This window comes from Schistocerca piceifrons, chromosome 3, assembly GCF_021461385.2.
Source record: "Schistocerca piceifrons isolate TAMUIC-IGC-003096 chromosome 3, iqSchPice1.1, whole genome shotgun sequence".
Lineage (NCBI taxonomy): Eukaryota > Metazoa > Arthropoda > Insecta > Orthoptera > Acrididae > Schistocerca > Schistocerca piceifrons.
The window spans coordinates 928,087,056-928,101,366 of record NC_060140.1 but is presented as its reverse complement, the minus strand read 5'-3'; the positions used below and the strand labels follow the sequence as shown (position 1 = coordinate 928,101,366).

At 43.9% G+C, this 14,311-nt stretch overlaps 1 protein-coding gene across 1 annotated transcript in view; it reads left to right on the top strand.

Moving 5' to 3' along the window:
* LOC124789235 (facilitated trehalose transporter Tret1-like) overlaps positions 1-14,311 on the top strand; it is a 79,445-nt gene that overhangs the window by 41,524 nt on the left and 23,610 nt on the right. The window contains exon 3 of the mRNA XM_047256530.1: positions 10,952-11,260. Coding sequence (XP_047112486.1) covers positions 10,952-11,260 — 309 coding nt within the window. The remainder of the gene's footprint in view (positions 1-10,951; positions 11,261-14,311) is intronic.

Sequence of the window (14,311 nt, the reverse complement as noted above, 5' to 3'; positions counted from 1 at the left end):
TTTAAAAATCATATTATAAATATCACAGTCTTTAACATAGTTCAGAGGTCCTTTCTTAATTTCTCCTGTGCAACGTGGAAAACAATTAGACACGAAGCACCGCGGTCGCAATTAGCTGCTTCACTCACCATTTGTTATGCCCATCTTCTCCGACGATCCGAAGATTGCGAAGGAATCGACGTCCGACACATGCGTCGCCAAATATAACCTCCCGTCGTCTTTGGAGATTATATGGGTTAATTAATGTTTATTATGTTACATCCCTCTTGTTTTAGCTGACCGTGTATATCGAGACTTCGTTCGTTGTTAAATGCAATGTTGTGGTACTAGCTGACGGAGACGCATTAAGAACTGGTAAAATTTAATTTATTTCCTTTATCACACTGCACAAACATAAACACACTATTATTCAAACTGTGTGCCACTACTATTAAACATAGAGATAAATCCTTCGCTACGCAACCGCCTTTGCCTCACGCAGCCTACACCTTCCACAGCCTCTCAACAACTGCCTCTGCTTGCGACTCTCTGCACCACTGGGCATTGTCGCCCTCCAAAGAACAACCACTTACAGATACTACACACCAGTACCCTCACACCATCTAGCGGGCCAACCATAGCGCCATCTTGTTTCCCCCTTCAAGCTAGACGAGTTTCGATCTTTGTAGTTTTTTCGTTTGATGCTTATTTCGTGAGATATTTGGCCCTGTCACTATCAATGGACCACCCTGTATATTTTCTCCTTTCATCAATTAAATTCAATACCTCTTCTGTTACATAAGTATTTCTGTTAGTCCTCGTCTTTTTACCTACTTGATCCTCAGCTGCCTTCACTATTTCATCTCTGAAAGCTACCCATTCTTTTTCTACTGTATTTCTTTGCCCCATTCTTGTCAATCGTTCCCTAATGCTCTCCCTGAAACGCTCTACAACCTCTGGTTCTATCAGTTTATCCAGGTCTCATCTCCTTAAATTCCCACCTTTTTGCAGTTTCTTCAGTTTTAATCTACAGTTCATAACAAACAGATTGTGGTCAGAGTCCACGTCTGCCCCTGGAAATGTCTTTCAATTTAAATCCTGGTTCCTAAATCTTTGTCTTACCATTATATAATCTGTCTGAAACGTTCCAGCATCTCCAGGCTTCTTCCATGTATACAACCTTCTTTCATGATTCTTGAACCAAGTGTTAGCTAAGATTAAATTACGCTCCATGCAAAATTCTACCAGGCGGCTTCCTCTTTCATTCCTTACCCCCACTCCATATTCATCTACTACTTTCCTTCTCATCCTTTTCCTGCTATCGAATTTCAGTCCCCCATGACTATTAAATTTTCATCTCCCTTCACTATCTGAATAATTTCTTTTATCTTATCGTACATTTAATCAATCTCTTCATCATCTGCGGAGCTAGTTGGCATATAAACTTGTACTACTGTGGTACACATGGGCTTCTTATAGATATTGGCCACAATATTGTGTTCACTATGCTGTTTGTAGTACCTTACCCACATTCCTATTTTTTTATTCATTATTAAACCTACTCCTGCATTACCCCTATTTGATTTTGTATTTATAACCCTGTATTCATCTGATCAGAAGTCTTGTTCCTCCTGCCTCTGAACTTCACTAATTCCCACTATATCTAACTTTAACCTATCCATTTCCCTTTTTAAGTTTTCTAACCTACCTGCACGATTAAGGGATCTGACATTCCACGCTCTGATCCCTAGAACGACATTTTCCTATCTCCTGATAACGACGTCCTCCTGAGTAGTTCCCGCCTGGAGATCCAAATGAGGGACTATTTTACATCTGGAATATTTTACCCAAGAGGACGCCATCATCATGTAACCATACAGTAAAGCTGCATAACCTCGGGAAATATTTTGGCTGTATTTTCCCCTTTCTTTCAGCCGTTTGCAGTATCAGTACAGCAAGGCCGTTTTGTTTAATGTTACAAGGGCAGATCGGTCAATCATCCAGAATGTTGCCCCTGCATCTATTGAAAAGGCTGCTGCCCCTCTTCAGGAAACACACATTTGTCAGGCCTCTCAACAGCTACCCCTCCATTGTGGTTGCACCTATGGTACAGCCATCTGTACTGCTGAGGCACGGAATACTCCCCACCAACGGCAAGGTCCATGGTTCATGGGGGGGGGGGGGGGACCATATTTGCTTAAGATGTCTGAATTATTTTTCCACAAGCTAGTTTTTAGCAAACCATCAAATTGATTGCTCAACAAGGAAACCAATATGTGTTATAATGCCTACCAAGGAAAACAGGCTCTTCAAGTTGAAGAATTCCTATCAGCAGGATCGATGCCCCTTTGTAGTTTATGCTGATTTTGAATGCCACCTCGCTCGTGTGACACGCTGTGAAGGCGACCCTACAGCCTCACATACAACCTTCATAGAAAAATGTGGCTGTGTACCAAGTTCAATGTTCATGTGATTCAAGTCTAAACTGTCCAAAATTACACTCCTGGAAATTGAAATAAGAACACCGTGAATTCATTGTCCCAGGAAGGGGAAACCTTATTGACACATTCCTGGGGTCAGATACATCACATGATCACACTGACAGAACCACAGGCACATAGACACAGGCAACAGAGCATGCACAATGTCGGCACTAGTACAGTGTATATCCACCTTTCGCAGCAATGCAGGCTGCTATTCTCCCATGGAGACGATCGTAGAGATGCTGGATGTAGTGCTGTGGAACGGCTTGCCATGCCATTTCCACCTGGCGCCTCAGTTGGACCAGCGTTCGTGCTGGACGTGCAGCCCGCGTGAGACGACGCTTCATCCAGTCCCAAACATGCTCAATGGGGGACAGATCCGGAGATCTTGCTGGCCAGGGTAGTTGACTTACACCTTCTAGAGCACGTTGGGTGGCACGGGATACATGCAGATGTGCATTGTCCTGTTGGAACAGCAAGTTCCCTTGCCGGTCTAGGAATGGTAGAACGATGGGTTCGATGACGGTTTGGATGTACCGTGCACTATTCAGTGTCCCCTCGACGATCACCAGTGGTGTACGGCCAGTGTAGGAGATCGCTCCCCACACCATGATGCCGGGTGTTGGCCCTGTGTGCCTCGGTCGTATGCAGTCCTGATTGTGGCGCTCACCTGCACGGCGCCAAACACGCATACGACCATCATTGGCACCAAGGCAGAAGCGACTCTCATCGCTGAAGACGACACGTCTCCATTCGTCCCTCCATTCACGCCTGTCGCGACACCACTGGAGGCGGGCTGCACGATGTTGGGGCGTGAGCGGAAGACGGCCTAACGGTGTGCGGGACCGTAGCCCAGCTTCATGGAGACGGTTGCGAATGGTCCTCGCCGATACCCCAGGAGCAACAGTGTCCCTAATTTGCTGGGAAGTGGCGGTGCGGTCCCCTACGGCACTGCGTAGGATCCTACGGTCTTGGCGTGCATCCGTGCGTCGCTGCGGTCCGGTCCCAGGTCGACGGGCACGTGCACCTTCCGCCGACCACTGGCGACAACATCAATGTACTGTGGAGACCTCACGCCCCATGTGTTGAGCAATTCGGCGGTACGTCCACCCGGCCTCCCGCATGCCCACTATACGCCCTCGCTCAAAGTCCGTCAACTGCACATACGGTTCACGTCCACGCTGTCGCGGCATGCTACCAGTGTTAAAGACTGCGATGGAGCTCCGTATGCCACGGCAAACTGGCTGACACTGAAGGCGGCGGTGCACAAATGCTGCGCAGCTAGCGCCATTCGACGGCCAACACCGCGGTTCCTGGTGTGTCCGCTGTGCCGTGCGTGTGATCATTGCTTGTACAGCCCTCTCGCAGTGTCCGGAGCAAGTATGGTGGGTCTGACACACCGGTGTCAATGTGTTCTTTTTTCCATTTCCAGGAGTGTATATATCAGGGATGATCCTGCGATTTGGTTGCTCTTTGAGCTCGAGAAACTTTCATGGGAAGTTGATCAGATTTTCAGCATCAATATTCCCATAACGAAGTTAAAGGAGAACAATGATTTGTTCAATACGGCTGTTGACTGTCATATCTGTGGGCAGCTGTTATATTGGAAAGCGGAAAAGCGGAAACTCCTCATAGTGATCATTGCACCTCACTGGGAAGTTCCCTGGTGCTGCCCATAATATGCGCAACTTGAAGTTTCAGTTGCATGACACATGCATGTCTCTTTCCACGATCTCAAAGAGTATAGTGCTCACTTTATCATTGAGCAGTTGGCTAATTCCGGTGTTGAGAACGATCAGAAAGGGGATATTCCCTCATGAGGATCTGGATTGTATGGGGAAACTCAACAAAATCACACTACTCTACACATCAGATGCAGAGTATTAACATGCTGTGAAATTTGGACACATTTCATCACTTTTTGATGAAATATATTCTTCTTCTTATTGCTCATCCATTATCCGCAGTTTCCAAGCGTGATGCAGGGAGGTATGGACGCAGTCTTCAGCTGCATGATTATGGCTAATATAGCTGTTCAATTGTTCCTTGTCTGACACCAACATCTCATCCACTGAACATATCACACGAATAATAAAGTAAAGACTTAACGTCCATCCTCTTTGGCAGCTCAACACAGATGGAGACTTTTACCCACCCCATCTCTAACGATCTCTACGTTGATGGTATGTTAAACCCAAACTTACTTCCTTCCTTTGTTTTTTCCCACCGATTCACAAGTGGAGGAGAAGGAGTGGGAGGAGGGGAGAGGGGAAATGGGAGATGGGAGAGTCTGACAGCAGCCTCTAGTGGTGGTATTGTGAACCAGGACTACAATTTGAAATTGCTAACAATTTTTGAAATTCCTACCATTTTCGAATTTTCCTCCATTTATGAATTTAATTAATTTTCATAACTAATGTAATTAAGTTACATGTCAATTTAATTAATTTGCATATCTATTTAACTGCATCGTTTCCACATATACCACCATTGGGAGGGGGTAGCCGGTTCTTGGTTATACAAGATGTTGTTTAATAACAATGCAGCCAGTCTTTGTGGCCAAGCGGTTCTAGGCGCTTCAATCCGAAACCGCGCTGCTGCTTTGGTCCCAGGTTCGAATCCTGCCTCGGGCATAGATGTGTGTGATGTCCTTAGGTTAGTTAGGTGTAAGTAGTTCTAAGTCTAGGGGACTGATGACCTCAGATGTTAAGTCCCATGGTGCTTAGAGCCATTTGAACCATAACAATGCAGAGTGCAGCAGGATGCAGTTTATTAGCCTACTCTATATAGTCGCTAAAAAATCATTTAGTGCTATTTAGGCTTTCTCTTGGAGTCTGACGGTATTTGATTGAAGCCTGTGCACGTTTTATTTTGAGTCTGAGCGCTAATACTAACAGAGTTATGTGGCTCGCATTGGACGCTTTTGTTACAGCTTGTGTGTTTGAGAAAATTTTGTGGCAAACTTGAGTTGAGCTTTTTACGTTTTTCTTTTATGAGTCTCTTGGGTGACATCTCACCATATGCTACTTGATATTTGTATGTACAATGAAAAGGCTGTAAATAAAGGTAAGAATTATTCTGTCCAGTAAATTCTCAGTATGTACCTGGTTTACGCATTTTCTTCTTGGAAATAATTTGTTCTGTGAAATTTCAGTTTTATGGGTGAAGGCAGTATTTAGGATTTTAAATTATTGTCTGACTGCATACATTTTTTTCTTTTGAGGATTTCGAGAAATTTGACCCACAATTCAGTTGTGGATTATGAACTTTTGTAATATAAGTTGGTACAATGATTTAATTCTAGTATTATTTGACCTATGGGACTGGGTATTTCACTCACGAAAGATTTTGTATTACTGTTCTTGGAAATTACTAAATGACAACCAGTTAAGGTTTTTATGATTACTGTGATAATTTTAGTAACTTCTTTGGAGTTTCAATTAATATTGGGAATCTTTTACAAAAGCTCGAAATTTAGCGCGAATTTCCATGCGAGATGCTTATACAGTTTCCACAACGAAACTTTTGTCTCGAAACCGGGCAGAAAATACAAACAGATTTTGGTCATATGTAAAGTATGCTAGCGGCAAGACGCAGTCACTGCCTTCTCTGCACGATAGCAATGACAGTGCCGCTAAAGCAGAGTTACTAAACACAGCCTTCCGAAATTCCTTGACCAAAGAAGACGAAATAAATATTCCAGAATTCGAATCAAGAACAGCTGCCAGCATGACTAGTTTAGAATTAGATATCATACTCTCAGAGTAAGTTGATGCAATAGCTTCATGCTTAACAATCATATACCACCGATCGCTCGACCAAAAACGCGTACCCAAAGACTGGAAAGTTGCACAAGTCATAGCAATATTCAAGACAGACAGTAGGAGCAATTCGCTAAATTACAGGCCAACATCATTAAAGTCGACATGCAGTAGGATTTTGGAACATATATTCTGCTCGAAAATTATGAACTTCTTCGAAGGGAACTGACTATTGACACATTACTTGACGCGGCTTTAGAAAACATCGATCTTGTGCAACACAAGTAGCTCTTTAATCACATGAAGTGTTGAGTGCTATTGACGTGGGATTTCAAATCGATTCCGTCTTTCTAGATTTCCAGAAGGCTTTTGACACAATACCTGTCATCACAATACCTGCAATCCAATTGCGTGCTTATGGAATATCCTTTCAGTTATGCAACAACGTTCGTGGTTTCCGTAGTAATTGACGGAAAGGCATCGAGTAAAACATAAGTGATTTCTGGCATTCCCCAAGGTAGTGTCATAGGCCCTCTGCTTTTCCTTATCTATATAAACGAGTTAGGAGACAATCTGAAAAGAAATCCGTTCGCCGTGCAACTCGACAGCTCAGCATGCCCCAGATGTCCGGCTGGCGTGTGTTGCGTCCACATTATAACATGAAACATACAAAATTCAGCTATTGCAAGCTCTTCGTGAAAGTGACAAACAACAACCTGTGGAATTCTATAATTTCGTTCTTGACAAGATGGGGGATGACAGTTTTCTTCCACGCTTAGTGTTTAGTGACGAAGCAACATTCCACTTAAATGGAAAGGTGAACCGTCATAATATGAGAATATGCCAGGCACTTAAATGTGATTTGCAGAATATCCATGTAGAACAACCACATGAAGTTGTACAAGATGATAGGGACTCTCCAAAATTTAATGAGTTTCCTGCAGTTTCACAGTAAAAGGTGTATGGTTTATTTTTCTTAACTGAGAACGCTATTGTACGAAGCTCATATCTCGATGGTCTTGAGAACTTTATTTTCCCACAGCTGGAGACTGATTCGAATGACTTCATTTGCCAACAGGATGGGGCACCGCCTCACTGGTATCTGGAAGCGTGGGGATTTTTAAATCAAAGGATTACTGAATCGTGGATCTGTCATGCTGGACCAAATCATTCAGTCTTACATTACTGGTCTCCAACGTCACCGTACCTGACTGTATGTGATTATTTCTTGTGGGGGTTTTAAAGACTCTATTTATGTGTCTCCATTATCAAGAAGCGTGAATGAACTGGGACATTGCATAATAGTAGCTGTGGAAGCTGTACCTCAAGACATGCCTACATCACTGAGGGGCCCCATTCATCAAAAAACAAAGTTAATTATGTATGTTTATTAGTTTCATAACTATAGACGTGCCAAATCGGATAATTCTTTTTCATACACCCTGTATTTTGTTGACGTGGACCTACATAGGGAGAAATGAACATCTTAATAAAATAGGGGAAACCAGAGCTCACACGGAAGGATATAGATGTCCGTTTTTTCCTCAGCCTGTTCGAGAGTGGAATAATAGAGAATTAGTGTGAAGGTGGTTCAATGAACCCTCGGCCAGGCACTTAAGTGTGATTTGCAGAGAAGCCATATAGATGTTGACGTAATCAGAGGAAGAGACGTTAAAAAATTGTCTATGAATGCTAAAATATATTAGCATCCTGACAGTCATTGGCCACCACCACTCCACTGCCTGTGTTGTTGCAAATCCATTGTAACACCTCCATAAACTTACAGAAGTACTTACAGAATCGATGCTGTATTGCATTCCAAAGGTGAACCAACAGACTATGAAGCACATAGTCATTATGTTTTCTACATCTACATCTACATCCATAATCCGCAAGCCACCTGACGGTGTGTGGCGGAGGGTACCTTGAGTACCTCTATCGGTTCTCCCGTCTATTCCAGTCTCGTATTGTTCGTGGAAAGAAGGATTGTCGTAATGCCTCTGTGTGGGCTCTAATCTTTCTGATTTTATCCTCATGGTCTCTTCGCGAGATATACGTAGGAGGGAGCAATATACTGCTTGACTCCTCGGTGAAGGTATGTTCTCGAAACTTCAACAAAAGCCCGTACCGAGCGACTGAGCGTCTCTCCTACAGTCTTCCACTGGAGTTTATCTATCATCTCCGTAACGCTTTCGCGATTACTAAATGATCCTGTAACGAAGCGCGCTGCTCTCCGTTGGATCTTCTCTATCTCTTCTAACAACCCTATCTGGTACGGATCCCACACTGCTGAACAATATTCAAGCAGTGGGCGAACAAGCTTACTGTAACCTACTTCCTTTGTTTTCGGATTACATTTCCTTAGGATTCTTCCAATGAATCTCAGTCTGGCGTCTGCTTTACCGACGATCAACTTTATATGATCATTCCATTTTAAATCACTCCTAATGCGTACTCCCAGGTAATTTATGGAATTAACTGCTTCCAGTTGCTGACCTGCTATATTGTGCAAAACGATATGGGATCTTTCTTTCGACGTATTCGCATCACATTACACTTGTCTACATTGAGATTCAACTGCCATTCCCTGCACCATGCGTCAATTCGCTGCAGATCCTCCTGCATTTCAGTACAATTTTCCATTGTCACAGCCTCTCGATATACCACAGCATCATCCGCAAAAAGCCTCAGTGAACTTCCGATGTCATCCACAAGGTCATTTATGTATATTGTGAATAGCAACGGTCCTACGACACTCCCCTGCGGCACACCTGAAATCACTCTTACTTCGGAAGACTTCTCTTCATTGAGAATGACATGCTGCGTTCTGTTATCTAGGAACTCTTCAATCCAATCACACAATTTGTCTGATAGTCCATGTGCTCTTACTTTGTTCATTAAACGACTGTGGGGAACTGTATCGAACGCCTTACGGAAGTCAAGAAACACGGCATCTACCTGGGAACCCGTGTCTATGGCCCTCTGAGTCTCGTGGACGAATAGCGCGAGCTGGGTTTCAGACGACCGTCTTTTTCGAAACCCATGCTGATTCCTACAGAGTAGATTTCTAGTTTCCAGAAAAGTCGTTATACTCGAACATAATACGAGTACGTGTTCCAAAATTCTACAACTGATGTAGGTCTATAGTTCTGCACATCTGTTCGACGTCCCTTCTTGTAAACGGGGATGACCTGTGCCCTTTTCCAATCCTTTGGAACGCTACGTTCTTCTAGAGACCTACGGTACACCGCTGCAAGAAGGGGGGCAAGTTCCCTCGCGTACTCTGTGTAAAATCGAACTGGTGTCCCATCAGGTCCAGCGGCCTTTCCTCTTTTGAGCGATTTTAATTGTTTCTCTATCCCTCTGTCGTCTATTTCGATATCTACCATTTTGTCATCTGTGCGACAATCTAGAGAAGGAACTACAGTGCAGTCTTCTTCTGTGAAACAGATTTGGAAAAATACATTTAGTATTTCGGCCTTTAGTCTGCCATCCTCTGTTTCAGTACCATTTCGGTCACAGAGTGTCTGGACATTTTGTTTTGAACCACCTACCACCTTGACATGAGACCAAAATTTCTTAGGATTTTCTGCCAAGTCAGTACATAGAACTTTACTTTCGAATTCATTGAACGCCTCTCGCATAGCCCTCCTCACACTACATTTCGCTTCGCGTAATTTTTATTTGTCTGCAAGGCTTTGGCTACGTTTATGTTTGCTGTTAAGTTCCCATTGCTTCCGCAGCAGTTTTCTAACTCGGTTGTTGTACCACGGTGGCTCTTTTCCATCTCTTACAATCTTGCTCGGCACATACTCATCTAACACATATTGTACGATGGTTTTGAATTTTGTCCACTGATCCTCAACACTATCTGTACTTGAGACAAAACTTTTGTGTTGAGCCGTCAGGTACTCTGAAATCTGCTTTTTGTCACTTTTGCTAAACAGAAAAATCTTCCTACCTTTTTTAATATTTCTATTTACGGCTGAAATCATCGATGCAGTAACCGCTTTATGATCGCTGATTCCCTGTTCTGCGTTAACTGTTTCAAATAGTTCGGGTCTGTTTGTCTTCAGAAGGTCTAATACGTTATCGCCACGAGTCGGTTCTCTGTTTAACTGCTCAAGGTAGTTTTCAGATAAAGCACTTAAAAAAATTTCACTGGATTCTTTGTCCCTGCCACCCGTTATGAACGTTTGAGTCTCCGAGTCTATATCCGGCAAATTATAAAATCTCTACCCAGAACTATAACATGGTGGAAATCTACTCGAAATATTTTCCAAATTATCCTTCAGGTGCTCAGCTACAACAGCTGCTGAGCCAGCGGGCCTATAGAGACATCCAATTACCATGTCTGAGCCTGCTTTAAACGTGACCTTCACCCAAATTATTTCACATTTCGGATCTCCGTCAATTTGCTTCGATACTATTGCACTTCTTATCGCTATAAACACGCCTCCCCCGTCACTGTCCAGCCTGTCTCTGCGGTGTACATTCCAATCTGAGTTTAGAATTTCATTACTGTTTACATCTGGTTTCAGCCAACTTTCTGTCCCTAATACTATGTGGGCATTGTGACCGTTTATTAATGAGGGGAGTCTGGGACCTTTCTATAGGTCTTAGGTGTATGATTCTTTGTGTATTATTAACAGTGATGGCTTATCGTTGTCGTTCTGTTTGACCTCAGGGCTATCGCCTTTGAAGTGACGAAATGCGGCTCCTTTGCAGAAAGCCGTTGAGGAGTCCAGGCTGAACGAGCCCTCTGTGTTGGACCTGTTCCGGTCGCGCCGCTGCCGCCGCGCGCTGGCCATCTCTCTGGGCGTGGTGTGCGCCGAGCAGATCCAGGGCATCAACGCGGTGCTCTTCTACAGCCAGAGCATCTTCATCGCGGCAGGTGGTTCCGTCAGCGACATCGTCGCCCCCATGATCATCAACGGCACCATGCTCGTGGAGTCGTGCTTCGCTCCCTTCCTGGTGGACCGAGTGGGTCGCAGGCGGCTGCTGCTCTTCTCTTCTACCGGCATGTGTCTGGCACTGGTGAGTGGCCGTTATTCCTCTATCAGCCCATTGTCTCGTTAGTCGTTCGGCCCATTCCCCATTATTGCTCTGGAAGCCATATGAGGCAGGATTAACCCAATGCGTAAGTACACTGCTGGCCATTAAAATTGCTACACCAAGGAGAAATGCAGATGATAAACGGGTATTCATTGGACAAATACTGTATATTATTCTAGATCTGACATGTGATTACATTTTCACGCAATTTGGATGCATAGATCGTGAGACATCAGTACCCAGAACAACCACCTCTGAGCGTAAAAACGGCCTTGATACGCCTGGGCATTGAGTCAAACAGAGCTTGGATGGGGTGTACAGGTACAGCTGAACATTCTAACAATACCACCACTTGCAAAGTAGGTTAGAAATCAGGTTAATAATGTTGTTCACGCAGCATATGCTCGCTTTATCGGGCAAACAACGAAGTTATTGACTGTGGATGGTACCATCAGAATGGAAATAATGAAGTCACTGTAATAAAGTCATTAATTTTGGTACTTATCTTGAATGGATTCCCACATAGATTTCGTCGAAGTTGTTATGGCTCATCTTGTTGATTCTAGGGTGATCCCACTTTGACTGCTGGAAGGTCCAGATCTGTATTTTAGCAGTATTCGAAGACCTAACAAATGCATTTTTCAGAAAATTCTTAACGATCAAACAATCCCAGATCAGAACAATGGTATGGTAGAAATAATTTTTGACTTGGCGTTCACGATCTACATTTTTTATTAAACTTCTTGTCAATTCATATATACTTCTTCTTAATTGTCACATCACTCAAGAAAACAGTTTTGTATCAATCTTCATATATTTAATTTCCACTTTAACCAAACACAAGACTTGACTGTTCTTTTACAAAGCGAAATAACAACTTAACTTTTCCAAAGTGAAACAAAGACTGTTCTGTGCGCATTCGCGCCAAAACGGTTACAAGTAGGTCGAAGATTATGATAGTCTCACAGAAATGAATACACACAAGAACCATATCACTGTAATATATCGATACATCGGAGTACCTATACATTAATAAAACCAAATGTGAATATTGTCACAAAAATATCTCTGTTACTTCGCTGAAAAGTAGTACGATATTACTGGTATCGAGAACTGGGGTTGGAGTGCCGTAATGGTCACTTAAATAAAGAACCATTACACCATGCAGCTTCAACAAGATACCACAGTTCATCAAGAGTAGTGACTGGCGCATTGTGACGAGCCAGTTGCTCGGCCACCATTGACCAGACGTTTTCAATTCGTGAGACATCTGGAGAATGTGCTGGCCAGGGCAGCAGTCGAACATTTTCTGTATCCAGAAAGGCCCGTACAGGACCTGCAACATGTGGTCATGCATTATCCTGCTGAAATGTAGGGTTTCGAATGTCTCGGATGTAGGGTAGAGCAACGGGTATTACACATCTGAAATGTAACGTCCACTGTTCAAAGTGCCATCAATGCGCACAAGAGGTGACGGAGACGTGTAACCAATGGCACCCCATACCATCACGCCGGGTGATGCGCCAGTATGGCGATGACGAATACACGCTTCCAATGTGCGTTCACCGCGATATCGCCAACCACGGATGCGACCATCATGATGTTGTAAACAGAACCTGGATTCATCCGAAAAAATTACGTTTTGTCATTCGTGCACCCAGGTTCGTCGTTGAGTACACCATCGCAGGCGCTCCTGTCTGTGATGCAGCGTCAAGGGTAACCGCAGCCATGCTCTCCGAGCTGATAGTCCATGCTGCTGCAAACGTCGTCGAACTGTTCGTGCAGATGGTTGTTGTCTTGCAAACGTCTCCATCTGTTGACTCAGGGATCGAGACGTGGCTGCACGATCCGTTACAGCCACGCGGATAATATGCCTGTCATCTCGACTGCTAGTGACATGAGGCCGTCGGGATCCAGCACGGCGTTCCATATTACCCTCCTGAGCCCACCGATTCCATATTGTGCTAACAGTCATTGGATCTCGACGAACGAGAGCAGCAATGTCGCGATACGATTAACCGCAATCGCGATAGGCTATAATCCGACCTTTATGAAAGTCGGAAACGTGATGGTACGCGTTTCTCCTCCTTACACGAGGCATCACAACGTTTCACCAGGCAACGCCGTTCAACTGCTGTTTGTGTATGAGAAATCGGTTGGAAACTTTCCTCATGTCAGCAAGTTGTAGGTGCCGCCACCGGCGCCAACCTTGTGTGAATGCTCTGAAAAGCCGATTATTTGCTAATCACAGCATCTTCTTCCTGTCGGTTAAATTTCGTGTCTGTAGCACGTCATCTTCGTGGTGTAGCAATTTTAATGGCCAGTAGAGTAGTTTTCGTGCACATTCCTCTTCCTCAGTGGATCATTTTCCTAGCGCTGACGGTCGCAACCGTGTCACCTGCCTACTCACTTGCTAAATTTTTTGTTGTTGATTTGAGCTTATGCACGAAAGCTAACGTGGATTAATAGCGAATAGGATAGATTAAAGAAGATAATGAAATTTTATTTTCACAGAATTACAGGTCGTTTTCTGTGTGAAATACTCTGTATACCCTTGTTGGTCTTCTCGTCGGAGTCCTTGGCAAAAATTCTGGAAAATAATTGGCTGTAAGTCTAGTCGCTTCTGGCGTTCGATGTTTGCGTCCAATTGAGGACACCTTTTGCAGAGAGCATACGGCCAGCTGTTGCCCGAGGGTTATTATGAATTCCAAACAGCTTTTTATGCCGCCATTTTTTCTCTATGGAATGTACTCACCGCAGCATGCATTTTTAAGTCTACTTCCGGCAATTCGCTCCGTTTTCAGCAAGAAATCGATCTTATCTATGTCTCCCATAGTTTCGTAATACAAGACAACACTTGCACTTTTGCAAGACGCCATTATTTCAGTTTACTTCTTGAAAAGTTTCGTCAAGAACGTACTGACAGTCACGACGTCTCCCTTGCGCTCCAGTTTCATCACTATCTGCTTGTTCCCGTAGCCCGTTACGTATATACCCTTCCTCACGTGTTCATTTGCAGAAAGTCCGCATTGT